The sequence below is a fragment of the Penicillium mononematosum genome, assembly GCF_028829835.1.
Source record: "Penicillium mononematosum strain IBT 11891 chromosome Unknown utg000003l:1.0-8172316.0:1.0-8177699.0, whole genome shotgun sequence".
Classification (NCBI taxonomy): domain Eukaryota; kingdom Fungi; phylum Ascomycota; class Eurotiomycetes; order Eurotiales; family Aspergillaceae; genus Penicillium; species Penicillium mononematosum.
In genome coordinates this window covers 3,566,602-3,580,635 of record NW_026643273.1, presented here as the reverse complement: position 1 = coordinate 3,580,635, position 14,034 = coordinate 3,566,602, and the positions used below count along the sequence as shown (strand labels likewise).

The window sequence follows — 14,034 nt, the reverse complement described above, 5'->3', positions numbered from 1 at the left end:
ATGGCATTCCCGTTTCTGCGAGCATTCGTCACACTCTTGTGAGTACACTGTTGGGAGCTCAATCCGACCAGTAGCTAACAAAGTAACCAGTCTCTATCGCTACACCCGACTCGTGTTCAACTTGTTCTCCTTTTGGACATTCAAGCCAATCCCACCACCGGAGAACCCCAAACTGACATCGCAAGATGTGACAGTGATTATTCCATCATTGGAGGGGTGCGGAGATGAGCTGGTGGAGACAATCCGAACAATTCTCGACAATCAACCTTTCGAATTGCTCCTAGTGACAATCGAGGCCAATCGCACCAAGGCCGAGCAGATGCTGAGCGCCATGCCAGCATCGAAATCCCGAATCCGTCTGTTCACAGTCAAACACCCCAACAAGCGCCGCCAAATGACCAGAGCCATTCCCGAGGTCCGGACTGCTATTACCCTTCTTGCCGATGACGACGTGAGCTGGCCGCGGACTCTACTCCCCTGGATTCTGGCCCCCTTCGAAAAGGACGAGAAGTACGGCGGGGTGGTCACCTGCCAGCGATTGCGCCGGGCCATTGCGCCGAGCCTCTCACAGCGCGTCTGGGGCTTCTTGGGTGCTTTGTACCTGGAACGACGCAACTTCGACTGCGGCGCGACTACCCATGTGGATGGCGGACTTCCCTGCATGTCGGGACGGACGGTTGCGTATCGGACACAAATTCTGCAGAATGAGGCCTTCACCTATGCTTTCACCAATGAGGAGTGGTGGTGGGGCAAGTACCAACTCAACGCCGACGATGACAACTTTATCACCCGTTGGATGGTCTCGCACGGATGGGAAACTTATATGCAGTACCACCCAGAGGCAGAGGTGCTGACTACTCTCGAGGACAACCCTCGTTTCTTGAAGCAATGCGCCCGCTGGTCAAGAAGTAATTGGCGGAGCAATTTGACTTCGATGTTTCACGAGAAGCACATTTGGTAGTAAGTGCAACTTTTCTCTTCCCTTGAGTTGTCTTACCTTCACTTTTTTTTTCTCTCTCCTTCCTTTCCCCCTCCATCTCGTTGGTTTTCTCTTTGATCGGGTCAAAAAGAGTCTAGACATGAGGCCCTCGGTGTGACCTTGGAGAAACAATGAAACAAGATTGAAGCAGAATGCAGAACAGAGCTAACAATTTCTGTAGTCGTCAGCCCTGGAGCGCTTATGCCGTTCACCTGACCACTTTGTCGCCGCCTGCCTTTTTAGGCGACATTTTACTTGTTTGGCTGTGCCACAAGGCGACTGGATCGTGGGAGAGTCATTGCACGATCAATCCATGACTATGCTCTACCTTTGGATTTTCACTAGCAAGTGGATTAAGCTGTTGGGTCATTACCTTCGCTATCCGGTCGATGTGCTGTTGCTACCAGTATCGATCATCTTTGGTTATTTCCACGGCGCAATCAAGATGTATGCCGTAATGACCTTGAATGTGGTATGTTCCTTTTTTTTTTCCCTTTTATCTTTTACATATTTTGCATTTTCTTTTTCCTTTTTCCTTTTTTCTCTTCTTTTTTTCTTATCTGCATATACGCCGAGTGTATCCAAGCGTAGCCCCTCTCCTATGACAACTCAGCATCACAGCGCTTTGATCATCGTCTCCTCCCGCTTGCAGCTCTGTTTACCCACTATTTTCCTATTCTCCCGATTATTTCAGATCGCCCAGCTATTTGCATTTCTGATTTGATCTTCTGCATGCTTTTTCCATACATCCAAGAGCTGAGCTGACTTTGAGTTTTTTTTTTTGTTACAGACAACATGGGGTAGCCGTGATGGCGCCGATGATTACGATGCTGAGCGTATGAAGAAGCGGACGGATGCCGATCGAATGAAGCAACCGTACTACCCGCAATATCTCATCAAATGAGGTCTTCGAATTTCGAAGGTCCATTTCCTGTTCTCCTTTTTCCTCGGGGATTGATTTATGTCCCTTGGATGTACTGGGAACATTTGAACAGACTTGGCCCTTTATATCATTCATGACGAAACGCCGTGACGACACCCACATGCTCTTTGATTCTAGATCTGCCGTGGCTTTATCCTTTTTTTTTTTTTTTCCAAACCTTCTACCCTGCTCAGGCTGTGTCGCCAAGTTGTCGAGAGTGATACGAGCTGAGAAGTGGAAATGCTCCTCTCCAACGTCAATCCCTAATGAGGCGTCTTTTTTCCCGTTTTTTCTTTTCTCTGCGCATGATTGCCTATCAAAAACAAAATGGTCTTTCGAGACCTTTTTCCCCTTCTCTTCTTGTAAATTACAAAAGCATGGGCGGATGTCGTTTTGCAATTGTTGACTCTTTGCGTTTCAGTTCGCTTTTCAGTTTTGATTCCCCTGGGTTTTTCGTGAGAGCTTTTTGTCCCTTTTCCTTAGATGCAAAGGTGGTATTCTGGACTTTTAGTTTTTCTCTCTTTTGCTTTTCCAAACTGCAGATAATTTCTAATTGATTCAAATATATACTATTTGTCCAGGAAGATAAAGAACAAAGCCCTAAGTACCTCGGGGAGCAACGCGTCTTGTCATAGTTCCCAATTTTGATGACATGCAGATGGTTTGGCCTAGAACCAGCCCAAATAGGCTTGGATGTGGTAAGAAAATAGCGTCAAAGCTGATCATTGATAGGTACGGGCTAAGTACATATAATATATGTGAGACAAGGTACATAGATACTTCGTAGATTGTACAGGTCCCGGTTGGGATTAAAGTTGTGTGGGCATGAATGATCTCGACATATATTGCATGATCTCTTGCATAGGGAGTAAAGTTCCTCCAGGGCTGTTAAGGCTGTTAGTTACATTTTCCTTTTTTTGCCCTTCTTATCTATATTTTGTATACCTTTTTTTTATGATACTAAGGGACCTGTATATTATGGTTTAACTAGGAGGACCGAAGCTATATACATATTAATAAATACTTTTCTTTTTCTTCTTTTCTTTTCCTTTCGTATCCGTGCCTTCTATAGAGATATAAATTCGTTAGAAATCGTTAGCTAATTGCTAGGTTAAGACTATTCCTATATAGTATAAACGGTTTAATTATAATCCTCCTCAGTTAAGCTAGGGCACCCTTCTAGCTTAAGATCGGTTTCGTAGGCATATTTACACTAGAAACAATACCGATATATCTCCTATAGAAAGAGAACCAGCTTATAGAACCGCTTAGCTAGCTCTAGCGTATTGAAGGCATCGAGTTCCTTATTATCTTCTTCTAGCTCTATCTCTAGTGTAGAGGTATTCGGATCTAGTTCACTCCCAAGCGCCTTTTTATCTTCCCGGTTTATAGCCGGGCCATCATGTACCCTAGTAGCCGTGCTTTAGGGAAAAATTAGCCCTCAACCCTAATAATAAAGGATTCCAAATGATGGCAAAGCTTGGGTTCAAACCCGGTGATGTACTTAGTAAACCTGCTACACCTAGCGACTCTGACGCTGCTAACACCGACTCTTCCCTAAAGGCGCGCGCTGAGCCGCTGAACCTAACTTTGGATATATAAACTTTTAAGTTTAGAAATGGCTACATATATGCACGCGAGGTATAAAATTCGGATATGACGTAGTGAATAGAACGTAATAGGTATAGTAAGCTGTTCCATTATGTCCATAGAGATAAATATTTATCTTTTTATATATTATATTGATTGTTGGATGTGTCACTGAGCCCTTCTGATTTCTCCTCATCTTTCTTCCTTACCACTGCTCTCAGACAAGCAACTGATTTCTTCTCATTTTCCTTCGTACCATCAGTCTTATATTGCGTCCAGCCACCTGGTCTCTGTTCATCTCGTCTCTTAGTGGTGGACCTCATCTCCGTACACATCATCTCAGTGGACATCATCTCTCAGTTCACTCTGACCCTCAGTTCTCATCCATTCAACCACCAATCTTCGGAAAGCAACAGACCTCTTCTCATTTTCTCTCCTGCCATCGAGCTCATATTTCTTCAACATATTGTTTCTACGCGACTTAGTCAAATTTGAGCATCATGGCATCTCCTGTACCTAGGACACCCGCCACTTCAGCCCTGCCGACTTCACCTGTCAACTATCAATATGGAGCCGCTGCTTCCTATTGCTGGGCCCTCGCTTGTTGGCGCCTAACTTCGTGAGGTTCCTACTATTCCCGCAAGAGAGAACCTGCCATTTAGGGAGAGACCTCAGCGCAAAGAATAATGCCGCTGCAATTTCTTCTTCCTCCGCCTCACCCAACTTCCCTACGGCTTTTCTTGCTTTACTTTTAGTTAATACCTACGGTCTATTAATCCCCCAATTCTAGTTTGCTTTGTTCTTATGCTTTGATATTCACTGCTCGCTCTTTGATTTACACTTTACGTTTCTGAGTGAACCATCGAGAATAGCGATTCTATCTCTTAGCTTAGGTTTAATTGCTATGCTGCACTATAGGTGCTATTTTATTATTCCATTTCCGTAGATTGTATTTAAGCTTGTTAAGGTTCTTATATTGACAGGTCTGGTATTTGTAAATGATCTCTTGGTAAGAGAGCCTATCTATCTACATGTACGGAGTGGGTATATGCGATATGTGGCGCGTGTGGCGAGCCAAGACTTCCCGGAAATGTTCGAGTTCCCAACTTTGGATCCAGGAACCAATTGTACAATATACCAACCTCTTCTCTCTCCATTTACCAAGTGATCCTTGAAGTAATGGCCTTTGCTCGCGCTGCGCTTCCGTCGCAGCTATCCGCCTCCGCCCGCCGCCCCGTCTCGTTATGCCGGCGCATCCACTCGTCTCCCTTTAGATCAGCCGTTGCACACCCAGTCACAGCTCACGGTCCTCCTCCTAAAGCTCCGGCTACCCCATCAGCAGAGTTCCAGGAGACGTCAAAATCGAAAGATGCGGAGCTCCCAGCCTCCGAGAGTGAAGCATCGCGACACAAACTCACTGCTGCGCTGAAGAAGCGGTTTTGGAAGGATGTCCATGTGCATGGAAAGCTAGGTATGAGTGAAATGGGCATTGGCTATCTCTTTTTATTGATTCTCGTCCTATAATGCTCGTCAGCTAACACATCCACTTCACTATCCAGACGAATATCAAGTCCTCCTGGACAAGCGACCCGTCCGAACCCCGATGAAAGAAGTCCTATCTATTCCATCCACGAAGCCTCATCTCGCCCACGCTGTTGCGCTGGAGTGGGATGTGATGCCCTCCGCCCAGCAGGCCCTGAAAAGCCACTCTATCCCCATGACCTCCCTCGCAGCCCGTGCCAACGATATCGCCCGCGAAGATGCCGAGGGCGACAGCATCACCAGAAAACAGATTATCACAACTGCTATGCGTTACCTAGATACCGATACTCTACTCTGCTGGGAGCCTGAGCGACAGATGCACGCGCTGGAACGGACGACGGCCGACGGAAAGCCCATCGAGACTCTTCGCCAGATTCAAACGAGAATTGCGGGCAATGTCATGAGCTTTTTGTCCACCAAGGTCTGGCCTGGCCTTGAAATCGTTCCTATCCTCGACACCAATAGCATCCTCCCTCTCTCTCAGCCCAAGGGCACCAAAGACAGTATCTGCACCTGGGTTTCGGAATTGTCTGCGTTTGACCTGGCCGGTCTTGAGCGGGCAATCCTTGCTTCCAAGAGTCTTCTCATCGCGGTCCGCCTGGTCGTGGAATGGAGTGAGAACTTCCGCCACATTCAGCGACCCGAGGCGAAGAAGTTCGGTATCGAGGAGGCGGCTGAGGCCTCGAGTCTGGAGGTAACCTGGCAGACTGATATGTGGGGTGAGGTAGAGGATACTCATGATGTTGGAAAGGAAGACTTGAAGCGACAATTGGGCAGTGTTGTGGTCCTTGTTAGTGGAGAGACTCGATGAGCTACGAGCGTCTGTATATTGGGTATTATATACTGTATGATAGATATAGATGGTCTGGATGGCCTGGTATGGCCTTGCTTTGCATAAATGCGTGTATTACATGTATTACATTGGATATTACTACTACCACATGTGCATGAGTTTCATATTTTGTATAGTAAGAATGGGACTCGCAACCTTGGAACCCTTACCCTCATGCCAAGGCGGAGATCAGCATCATTTGCCCCCCCAAACAAGGACCCCTACCCCGAATTTCATTCGAAGTCTTTTTAACCTTGAGCAGACAAACAGTTGATGTATTGGACATAGTCCAGTGTGCTACAAAAGGATGTCTGATCGACCTGAAGGGTAAGTCTTTATTTGTTTCTGGAACTAGGAACTCTCGTTCCATGGTTCACCATGCATCATGACAGATGTGAGACCCCAAGGGGGAAATACCTTGGCTTAACTTGGTCTACCTGTCCTGAGCCTGTACCCTTTTGAAGCAGTCACATGTGAACGGTGTACATGGTGCGGTGTATGGAATTCGTACGGACTTTGTACTGACATGCCACTGTCTCTCAGACAGAAACACAAGCGCTCTCGAAGTGCAATAGCACTTGCCCTCCTCCACCGCGACAAGTCCAAGGGTGAAGATAAAGACGCCGATGACAACGGAGATACCACCTCGGTCACCTCCGCCTCCTCAAGCCCCGGCTCGTTGAAACACACCCGCAGCAGCAGCCGCCACAGTCGTCGCAAACAAGGCCAAGACCCAAGTCCGCCACCGCCCATTCAAGAATCCGCCGAGGATATGGACACAGTCGACGACCTGCCTTCCTTGAATCAAATGGAGACTGGCAGCATGTCGCTCGAGCAGTCCGTTCGCACCTTTCGTCTCTTCGAGATCTTGCGCAGCGGCGATACCACCGCCATCTCCAAGGCCATCAATGATACTATCGACCCGCAGGGCGTGAGTTACCTCAACGGCACGACCGTCCTCCATTTGGCTCTGCAGTGCGCCGAACCCCAGGTCGTGGAATATGTGCTGTCCAACGCGCAGGACATCGATATCAACTCGCGGGATCGGGATGGAAACACGCCACTTCACATTGCCGCCCAACTAGGCCGGGGCCCGCTTGTTCGCGAATTGCTAAACCGTCCGTCTATCAACGATTCCATTGTCAACTATCGGGGTCAGACGGCTCTCGATTTGGCCCGTACCCCTGAAATCTTCCAGCAGCTTCAGCTCGCGCGGTCTCTCTTCATCGATAGCAAGAACCAGGAAATTCAGGGTTTGATTGGAAGCTCTGATTATAAGGGGTTGGAAGCCTTGCTTGAGGAACCTCGTGTGGAGGGTATTATGGATGTGAACAGCTACGACCTCGTTACCGACCCGACGACAGCTCATTCCGGTGGCACGCTTCTGCATGAGGGTGCGAGAAATAAAGATGCGCAGCTCATTGAAATCCTTCTGACACATGGTGCGGATCCTTTCCGTCGCGACAAGAAGGGGAAGCTACCGCAGGATGTTACCAAAGATGATAAAACCCGCGCTCTCTTGAAGAGATCACCCGCTGCTGCTATTGCCCAGCGCGGTATTCAGGAGAGGGCTATTCTCGGAAATAGTAATGCCCAAGGACTTACCGGACGCGTCTCGATTGGCGATGCCCCGCTTGCAGGCAAGGATGCCCGCGAGATGAGAGGTTATCTCAAGAAATGGACGAATTACACAACGGGGTATAAGTTGCGCTGGTTCGTTCTGGAGGATGGAGTTTTGAGTTATTATAAACATCAGGGTAAGTGCGAGAGTCTTGTCATCCCTCGTGACCCATCGACCCCTGCTAACTTGCTCTATAGATGATGCAGGCTCTGCCTGTCGCGGTGCGATCAACATGAAGATTGCTAGGCTTAACATGGATGCGCAGGACAAGACGCGCTTTGAAATCCACGGCAAGTCATCGGTCAAATACCACCTCAAAGCCAACCATGTTGTGGAGGCAAAACGCTGGTTCTGGTCCCTCAACAATGCCATTCAGTGGGCCAAGGATGAAGCGAAGGAAGAGGAGCGCCAGCGATCGAAGAATGCAGAGGTGCTTCGCCAGGCTAAAATCGATCAGACAGAAGGACGCCCTGCGGATACACCATCGGAGTCTGGCCTTTCTCACAAGCCCAGCACAAAGGGTCTTGCTCCTCCGTCTCTGGGCGGTGGTAGCAGCGGCACAAGGCTCAGCACATATGCATCCCGCACCACCCTGGATATTCCAGCCGGAGACGAGGATAGCTCCGCTTATGGCGGATCTTATGACCAGGTCACTGCTCCAAACGACATGAACAGAGTAATCAGCCAGGTCACATCTGCGCCGGACGGAGAGGGTGAGGATGAAGAATTTATCGACTATGGTTCAAGCCACGAGAATGAGATGCCAGCAGCTGATAAGGATGCTCTCAACATTACCGCACAATCTGCGAAGCTTCAGTTGGATCTTCTTGCCAATGTGGCTGCCTCGCTACAGGCCGAGAAATCCAAGAATCCGGAAATGACCATCGCGGATCCAGCCCTCGAACAGGCCCTCGGTGCCTATGAAGCTGCAGTCAGCAGCCTCAAGGGCCTAGTGCAAAATCTGCTCAAGATCTCGCGCGACCGAGACTCTTATTGGCAGTCCCGTCTCAGTAGAGAGGAGTCTATTCGTCAGATGTGGGAAGAAAGCATGGCCCGCGTGGCCCGCGAGCATGAGGAGCTGCAATCCAAGATGGGGGAGTCTGAGGAGAAGCGGAAGCGAACCAAGCGGGCTCTCAAGGAAGCCCTGGAGAGTGCCACGGGCAGTAGCCGTTCTATCGCCGGTGGGACATCCCGTTTGCCGACAGAGAACCAGAGTCTTGAGACCAGCCAAACCGAAGCTGGTATTCCCAAGACGATCGATGAACAAGATCAGCCTACCAAGCAACCATCCACGATACCCGCACTCTCTCGCAAACCATCAACCTACTCCAAACTCAGCAGTCTGTGCGATTCAGAATCGGACGGAGAAGAATTCTTCGATGCTCTTGATGCCGGCGAAATCGAGGTAGAGGACTTGAACAGCTCAGAGAAGAACAAGATGGAACCACCTAAAGATGAAAGTGCTGAGCTTCGGGCCGTGAAGAGTACCATCATTGCACCCTCCTTTAAGGGCTATGAAGATCCCATTAGAGAGCGACTTAAGATGGATGCTGATGATCGGCCAAAGATCTCTTTATGGGTAAGTTTGTGGTTCTTGCTTTCTTCCTTTCTCTACCGGTGCTAACCATAATCTAGAGTATTCTGAAATCTATGATCGGAAAGGACATGACGAAGATGACGCTCCCGGTGTCCTTCAACGAACCAACTTCACTACTTCAACGAGTTGCTGAGGATCTTGAATATACCGACCTCCTTGACATCGCTGCTGGTCGGACCGATTCAATGGAACGCCTGGTCTATGTCGCCTCGTACGCTGCAAGTGAGTATGCCTCGACTATCGGCCGTGTCGCAAAGCCCTTCAACCCCCTTCTGGGTGAGACTTTCGAGTACGTGCGTCCGGACAAGGGCTATCGATTCTTTGTGGAGCAAGTCAGCCACCACCCACCGATCGGAGCTGCGTGGGCCGAATCGCCCAAATGGGACTACTGGGTAAGTGCATCCGATTTCGTAACTGAATATTCTGCGGGCAGGACTAGGCTAACCAGAATTATGTATTCAGGGTGAATCCTCCCTCAAGTCCAAGTTCTACGGCAAATCCTTCGACATCAACCTGCTGGGCACATGGTTCCTGAAGCTGCGACCTTCTACCGGTGGAGAGGAACTCTACACCTGGAAGAAGGTGACCTCGTCGGTAATCGGCATCATCACTGGTAACCCTACAGTGGACAACTACGGTCTGATGGAAATCAAGAACTGGACCACTGGCGAAGTCTGCTACCTTGACTTCAAGCCCCGTGGCTGGAAGGCTTCATCGGCCTACCAGGTGACAGGCAAGGTCGTCGACAGCGAAGGCTCCCCCAAGTGGAGCATCGGTGGCCGCTGGAACGATAAGATCTACGCGCGCCACACCCCCGGCTTTGAGGCACCTGTCTCCGGTCAGGATCCCGAGTCTGCTAAGACCTTCTTGGTCTGGCAGGCTCATGCTCGTCCTACTGGTATACCTTTCAACCTGACGCCGTTCGTCATCACGCTCAATGCTTTCCCGAGGCCTTGAAGGAGTGGCTACCTCCTACCGATACCAGACGACGACCCGATCAGCGTGCTATGGAAGATGGTGAATATGATTTAGCTGCTGACGAGAAGCACCGTGTTGAAGAGAAGCAGCGTGCCAAGCGCAGAGAACGCGAAACCAGCGGCGAGATGTACAAGCCGCAATGGTTCGTCCGTGACAAGTGTCCTGTTACTGGAGAGGAGTTCTGGGCTCATAATGGAAAATACTGGGAGTCCAGAGATGCGCAGGATTGGAGCCGATCTGAGGATATTTTCTGAGAGGCTACTCGGCTTGTGGTTTGGTGGCTTTGTACAAGACACTCGACTGTCGTAAATAAACGAATGTATTCTGGATAGCTTTTTCGTGGGCATGGGCTCATTTGAATAAAACTACATACATAGCAAATGGTATATCTTTAGGTTGAATTCACCTAATCAACAGAATACTCCTGACAACATTCGAACTTAGAGCCGAAGTTGAAGATCTTCGTGCATACAACATAAATGGTCGTTATCAGTCACGTGTCGCCGCAAAAACATCCCCAGAGCTATCCGTGGTCTGATCAGTTCCCCTCCACAACCAATTGACATCGCAATGGCAGGATACACTTGTGTCCAGTGCCTACAGGTTCTCCGTCAAGGAGTCAGGGCCTCTGCCCCTCAGGCTCGCCTGCAGAGCCTCGCCACCGCGCGGAGAAGAAGCCCCATCTCCCCGTCTTTCATCCGCAGCTTTGGCTCACAACGCAACGGTCGATCGCTGGGCAACACCCCAGAGCAGCCCAAGCACACACACAATCAGACCTGCTGTGCTCCCAAGTCCTCACCTTCGCCCCTCACCCAGCGGGCAGCTCACACGGCAACCGGGTCCTCCGTCAACCCTCGGGCCGTCCTGAAACCTGACAACCTGTTCCACTCTTTCTCGAACTCGCCCTCGCCAGCAATTCGCAAGCGCGCGGAGTTCATAAAACAGAATGCCTTCTGCCCCCATCCTAGCCACCAGCAAACCCGCGCGGCCGTCTCGCCGCACGACCCCGAAGCCAGAAAAACCACCGATGATACAAACCTGCCCCCGGCCCATTCGCACTTCGAGTGCCCCGATTGCGGTGTGCCAGTCTACTGCTCCGAGGGTCATTGGATGGATGACTTCGAGGCTCACCTCGAGATCTGTGACACTCTGCGCCAGATCAATGAGGACGACCACGACCTGCACTCCGGCCGCTTCTTCCACGAATTCCATTACCCCGGTCCTCAGGATGATAACTTCGTTATCAACATGACTAACTGGGACACTTACCTCTACACCCGTGAATTCGCGGCGATCAACGACGACCGCTCCATGCGTCAGGTTACCCGCATGCTCACCTACCCCAGACAATCGGCAGTGTCCTGCACGAACTTAGCCCGTACAGTGTTCGATCCGGTGGACGACTCACACCGGAGGGATTGAAGAGTCTCAGTGGTAAGTCCTGACCCCCATTACAAGCAGTAGAGCACTGCTAGCAGTGTGTCCCCACACAGCAAAACTAATCCATCCCCAGCCCTCCGCTACACCCTCCACCCACCCAAAGCCGGTGAAAGCATCGACGTCAAGGGCCTCCGCCTGAAAGCGCCCCCGGTACGAATCTTCATCCTCGGCGCCCGCGCTGAGTCCCTCCCTCCCCCGCGACGTCTGGCTGCAGCTGCAGTACATGTACCCGCGCGCCCTGCTGCATCTGATCTTCATCGGGCCGGAGAGTATGGCGAACCGAGACGGGGAGTATCCGCTTCCCGAGCGCACGCCCGAGAACCCCTTCGGCGGCATCGTCGAGGACAGACTCGGTGGTCAGATGAAGATCACTACTTACGTGGACTACTTCCACACTATGAACAAGGCGCAGTATTTCGGTCCCTTTGATCCTTACTTGGATTGCTTCATGCTCTTCCATCCTGGTTTGGGTCACCCTGCTAGCTCGCATGAGTGGGAGGAGACGCTGCCTCAGTTGCTTGAGACGAAGGTCCCTATCATCTGTACTGGGTATACGCAGTGGGATCTGGAGCGCGATATCAACTGGGTGGGTGAGAAGTGTCGTGGGGAGTTCGATGTGCTTCTTGAGCCTGGGGAGAATATCTTCCGCAGTCTGCGCTGGGACCTGAATGATCAGGATCCTCATGATGTTTCTTGTGGAAACTGGGGATTGTGGGCCTTCCGAGGCAAGAGGTATGTGGTTTCTTTTGCTGAGTGGAGGGATGTTGGCTAACCTGTTCTGCGATAGGTACGAAGCTGCTTTCTCTAAAGAAGAGTAGGCTACATAAGTTATAGGTCTCCTTTCTGTACGATATTTTTTTGGGTGCCCGTTCTTGGGGTCATTGTAGTAGATAAGATCAGTTTCAGTCCTCTCCGAAGTTATTCATGATTATCGATGCGCTTGATGTAGTTTGTTTTTGTCAAGAATACGCCGTGGATAAAGCCATAGCTAAGCTCCCATCGAGAAGCTAGGAATCCATACTAGACGTAAGGAGTAAATACTCCCGTCATAGTTGAAGATTGTAGATGAAGCAACGGCCAGATGTAGCCACAATGAAATGTATCAATTGCAAAAAAAAATAATAAAGCTCGTAAGTCTTACACTCGTTAACAGTAGTATGACATCCAAGAGCAAAGATGCAAGCATCAATGCAGAGAAAGAATCCAAAGTCAACCAAGACAGAAAGGTAGTAGCATAAGATCAAAAATGCTTGGTTGAGATCAAAAGGGGAGTATCGAAGGTAGAAGAAAAGGGTATAAACATCGGAAGATCGGAAAACACATGTCAAAACCACCGTAACCAGAAAGTGAGGTTTAAAAAAAAGGGTATGTCAAGAACAAAGAATATGTAGAGAAGAAGATAATCCCACAGCGAAAATTATGGGAGGGACCAAGTGCGGGCCATTCTAGATGACCGAAGCAGTTCAGCACCGAGGCTGACACTGGATGCAATGCGACAGAGTCGACACCAAGATCAAGGTAACTCAAACATTTACTCGTTCAATGAGACAGAAAATGGAGTTTAGATCATGAGAAGACCAGCAATGGCGGCTGCACCAGCAGCCACGAAACCACGGAAGTGGATTGAGGCAGCACCGGCAGTGGCAGGGGCGGAAGGAGTAGCCGAGGCCTCACCGGCAGGGACACTGCTAGCTTTGATCAGGGGGGTGGAGGAGCTGGCAACGTGGCTCATGGAAGGGGTAGCACTGGAGGAGGGAGTGCTAGTGATGACAGGCGTCCAGGTCGACGAGGGAGTTTCAGTCGAGGCTGAGGTCGGGGTGGGAGTTGGGGTGGACGACGGGGGAGGAGTGTAGCCGGGAGGGAACCAGAGTGAGAGTCTTGGTGACACAGTCGGCTGTGGCAGCTTCAGCGGCGAACGTGACGGGCGCGAGGGCCGAGAGGAAGAGGAGAGCCTTGGTGAATTGCATTGTTGATGTTTTGGTTCAAAGTTGTTATGATATTGACAATTGGTAATTGCGAATTTCGAAGTGCGAAGTGCGAAGTGCGGATTGCGACAAAAGAGTGACTCGAGTCAAAAGAGCGAATGCTGATAAAAGAATGTAATAAGAACAAAAGAGTGACACTGTTTCGAACAGGAGAAGTTGCTAGAGAGACAGGAGATGAGGGAAAAGGGAGTTCCAAGGAAACCGGTATGAGACAGGTACCCAAGGCATCAAGGCACTAAGGCTGCAAGGCTGCAAGGCTCTTTCAATTGGATACTCTACCTTGTTCTTAACTTGACTATTACAGTTACGGTTTACGGTCTCAGATCAGTCCGATAGCGTCCTCACATTATCAGAAGCAAGCGCTTATGGGTATAATCAACACTGTTGTACAGGCCAAGGGCAAGTTCCCAATCCGGGGTATCAAAAGTCACAAGCAAACATCCATCCCAGTCATCTTCTATATCATAGCATCGAGGCTCGTAATCAACAGCCAGGTGGAGCTAAAATAATAGCCCAGCATTCAGAAAGCAAAAAATCAGAAAGCAAAA

The 14,034-nt window shown here is 49.8% G+C and overlaps 4 protein-coding genes across 4 annotated transcripts; 3 read left to right on the top strand and 1 right to left on the bottom strand.

Annotated features, from left to right (window-relative positions):
* On the top strand, window positions 1-1,883 carry N7519_006340 (glycosyltransferase family 2 protein; the record flags this gene model as incomplete). The annotated part of the gene is made up of 5 exons (XM_057293116.1): window positions 1-38; window positions 91-960; window positions 1,161-1,265; window positions 1,325-1,451; window positions 1,770-1,883. The coding sequence occupies 5 exons, from the start codon at window positions 1-3 to the stop codon at window positions 1,881-1,883; spliced, it is 1,254 nt and encodes a 417-aa protein (XP_057147927.1).
* A 2,787-nt stretch (window positions 1,884-4,670) lies between these two features.
* N7519_006339 (ATP12 ATPase F1F0-assembly protein) lies at window positions 4,671-10,315 on the top strand (the record flags this gene model as incomplete). The annotated part of the gene is made up of 7 exons (XM_057293115.1): window positions 4,671-4,962; window positions 5,051-5,823; window positions 6,413-7,622; window positions 7,684-9,065; window positions 9,122-9,475; window positions 9,546-10,003; window positions 10,069-10,315. The coding sequence occupies 7 exons, from the start codon at window positions 4,671-4,673 to the stop codon at window positions 10,313-10,315; spliced, it is 4,716 nt and encodes a 1,571-aa protein (XP_057147926.1).
* A 316-nt stretch (window positions 10,316-10,631) lies between these two features.
* Window positions 10,632-12,319, top strand: N7519_006338 (putative mRNA processing protein (Mss51); the record flags this gene model as incomplete). The annotated part of the gene is made up of 4 exons (XM_057293114.1): window positions 10,632-11,439; window positions 11,575-11,651; window positions 11,722-12,233; window positions 12,289-12,319. The coding sequence occupies 4 exons, from the start codon at window positions 10,632-10,634 to the stop codon at window positions 12,317-12,319; spliced, it is 1,428 nt and encodes a 475-aa protein (XP_057147925.1).
* Window positions 12,320-13,062: 743 nt separating this feature from the next.
* N7519_006337 (putative extracellular serine-rich protein) lies at window positions 13,063-13,468 on the bottom strand (the record flags this gene model as incomplete). Its single annotated transcript, XM_057293113.1, has 2 exons — window positions 13,063-13,307; window positions 13,390-13,468. 2 exons carry the CDS (start codon window positions 13,466-13,468, stop codon window positions 13,063-13,065), a joined length of 324 nt encoding a protein of 107 aa, XP_057147924.1.
* Window positions 13,469-14,034: the final 566 nt, after the last annotated feature.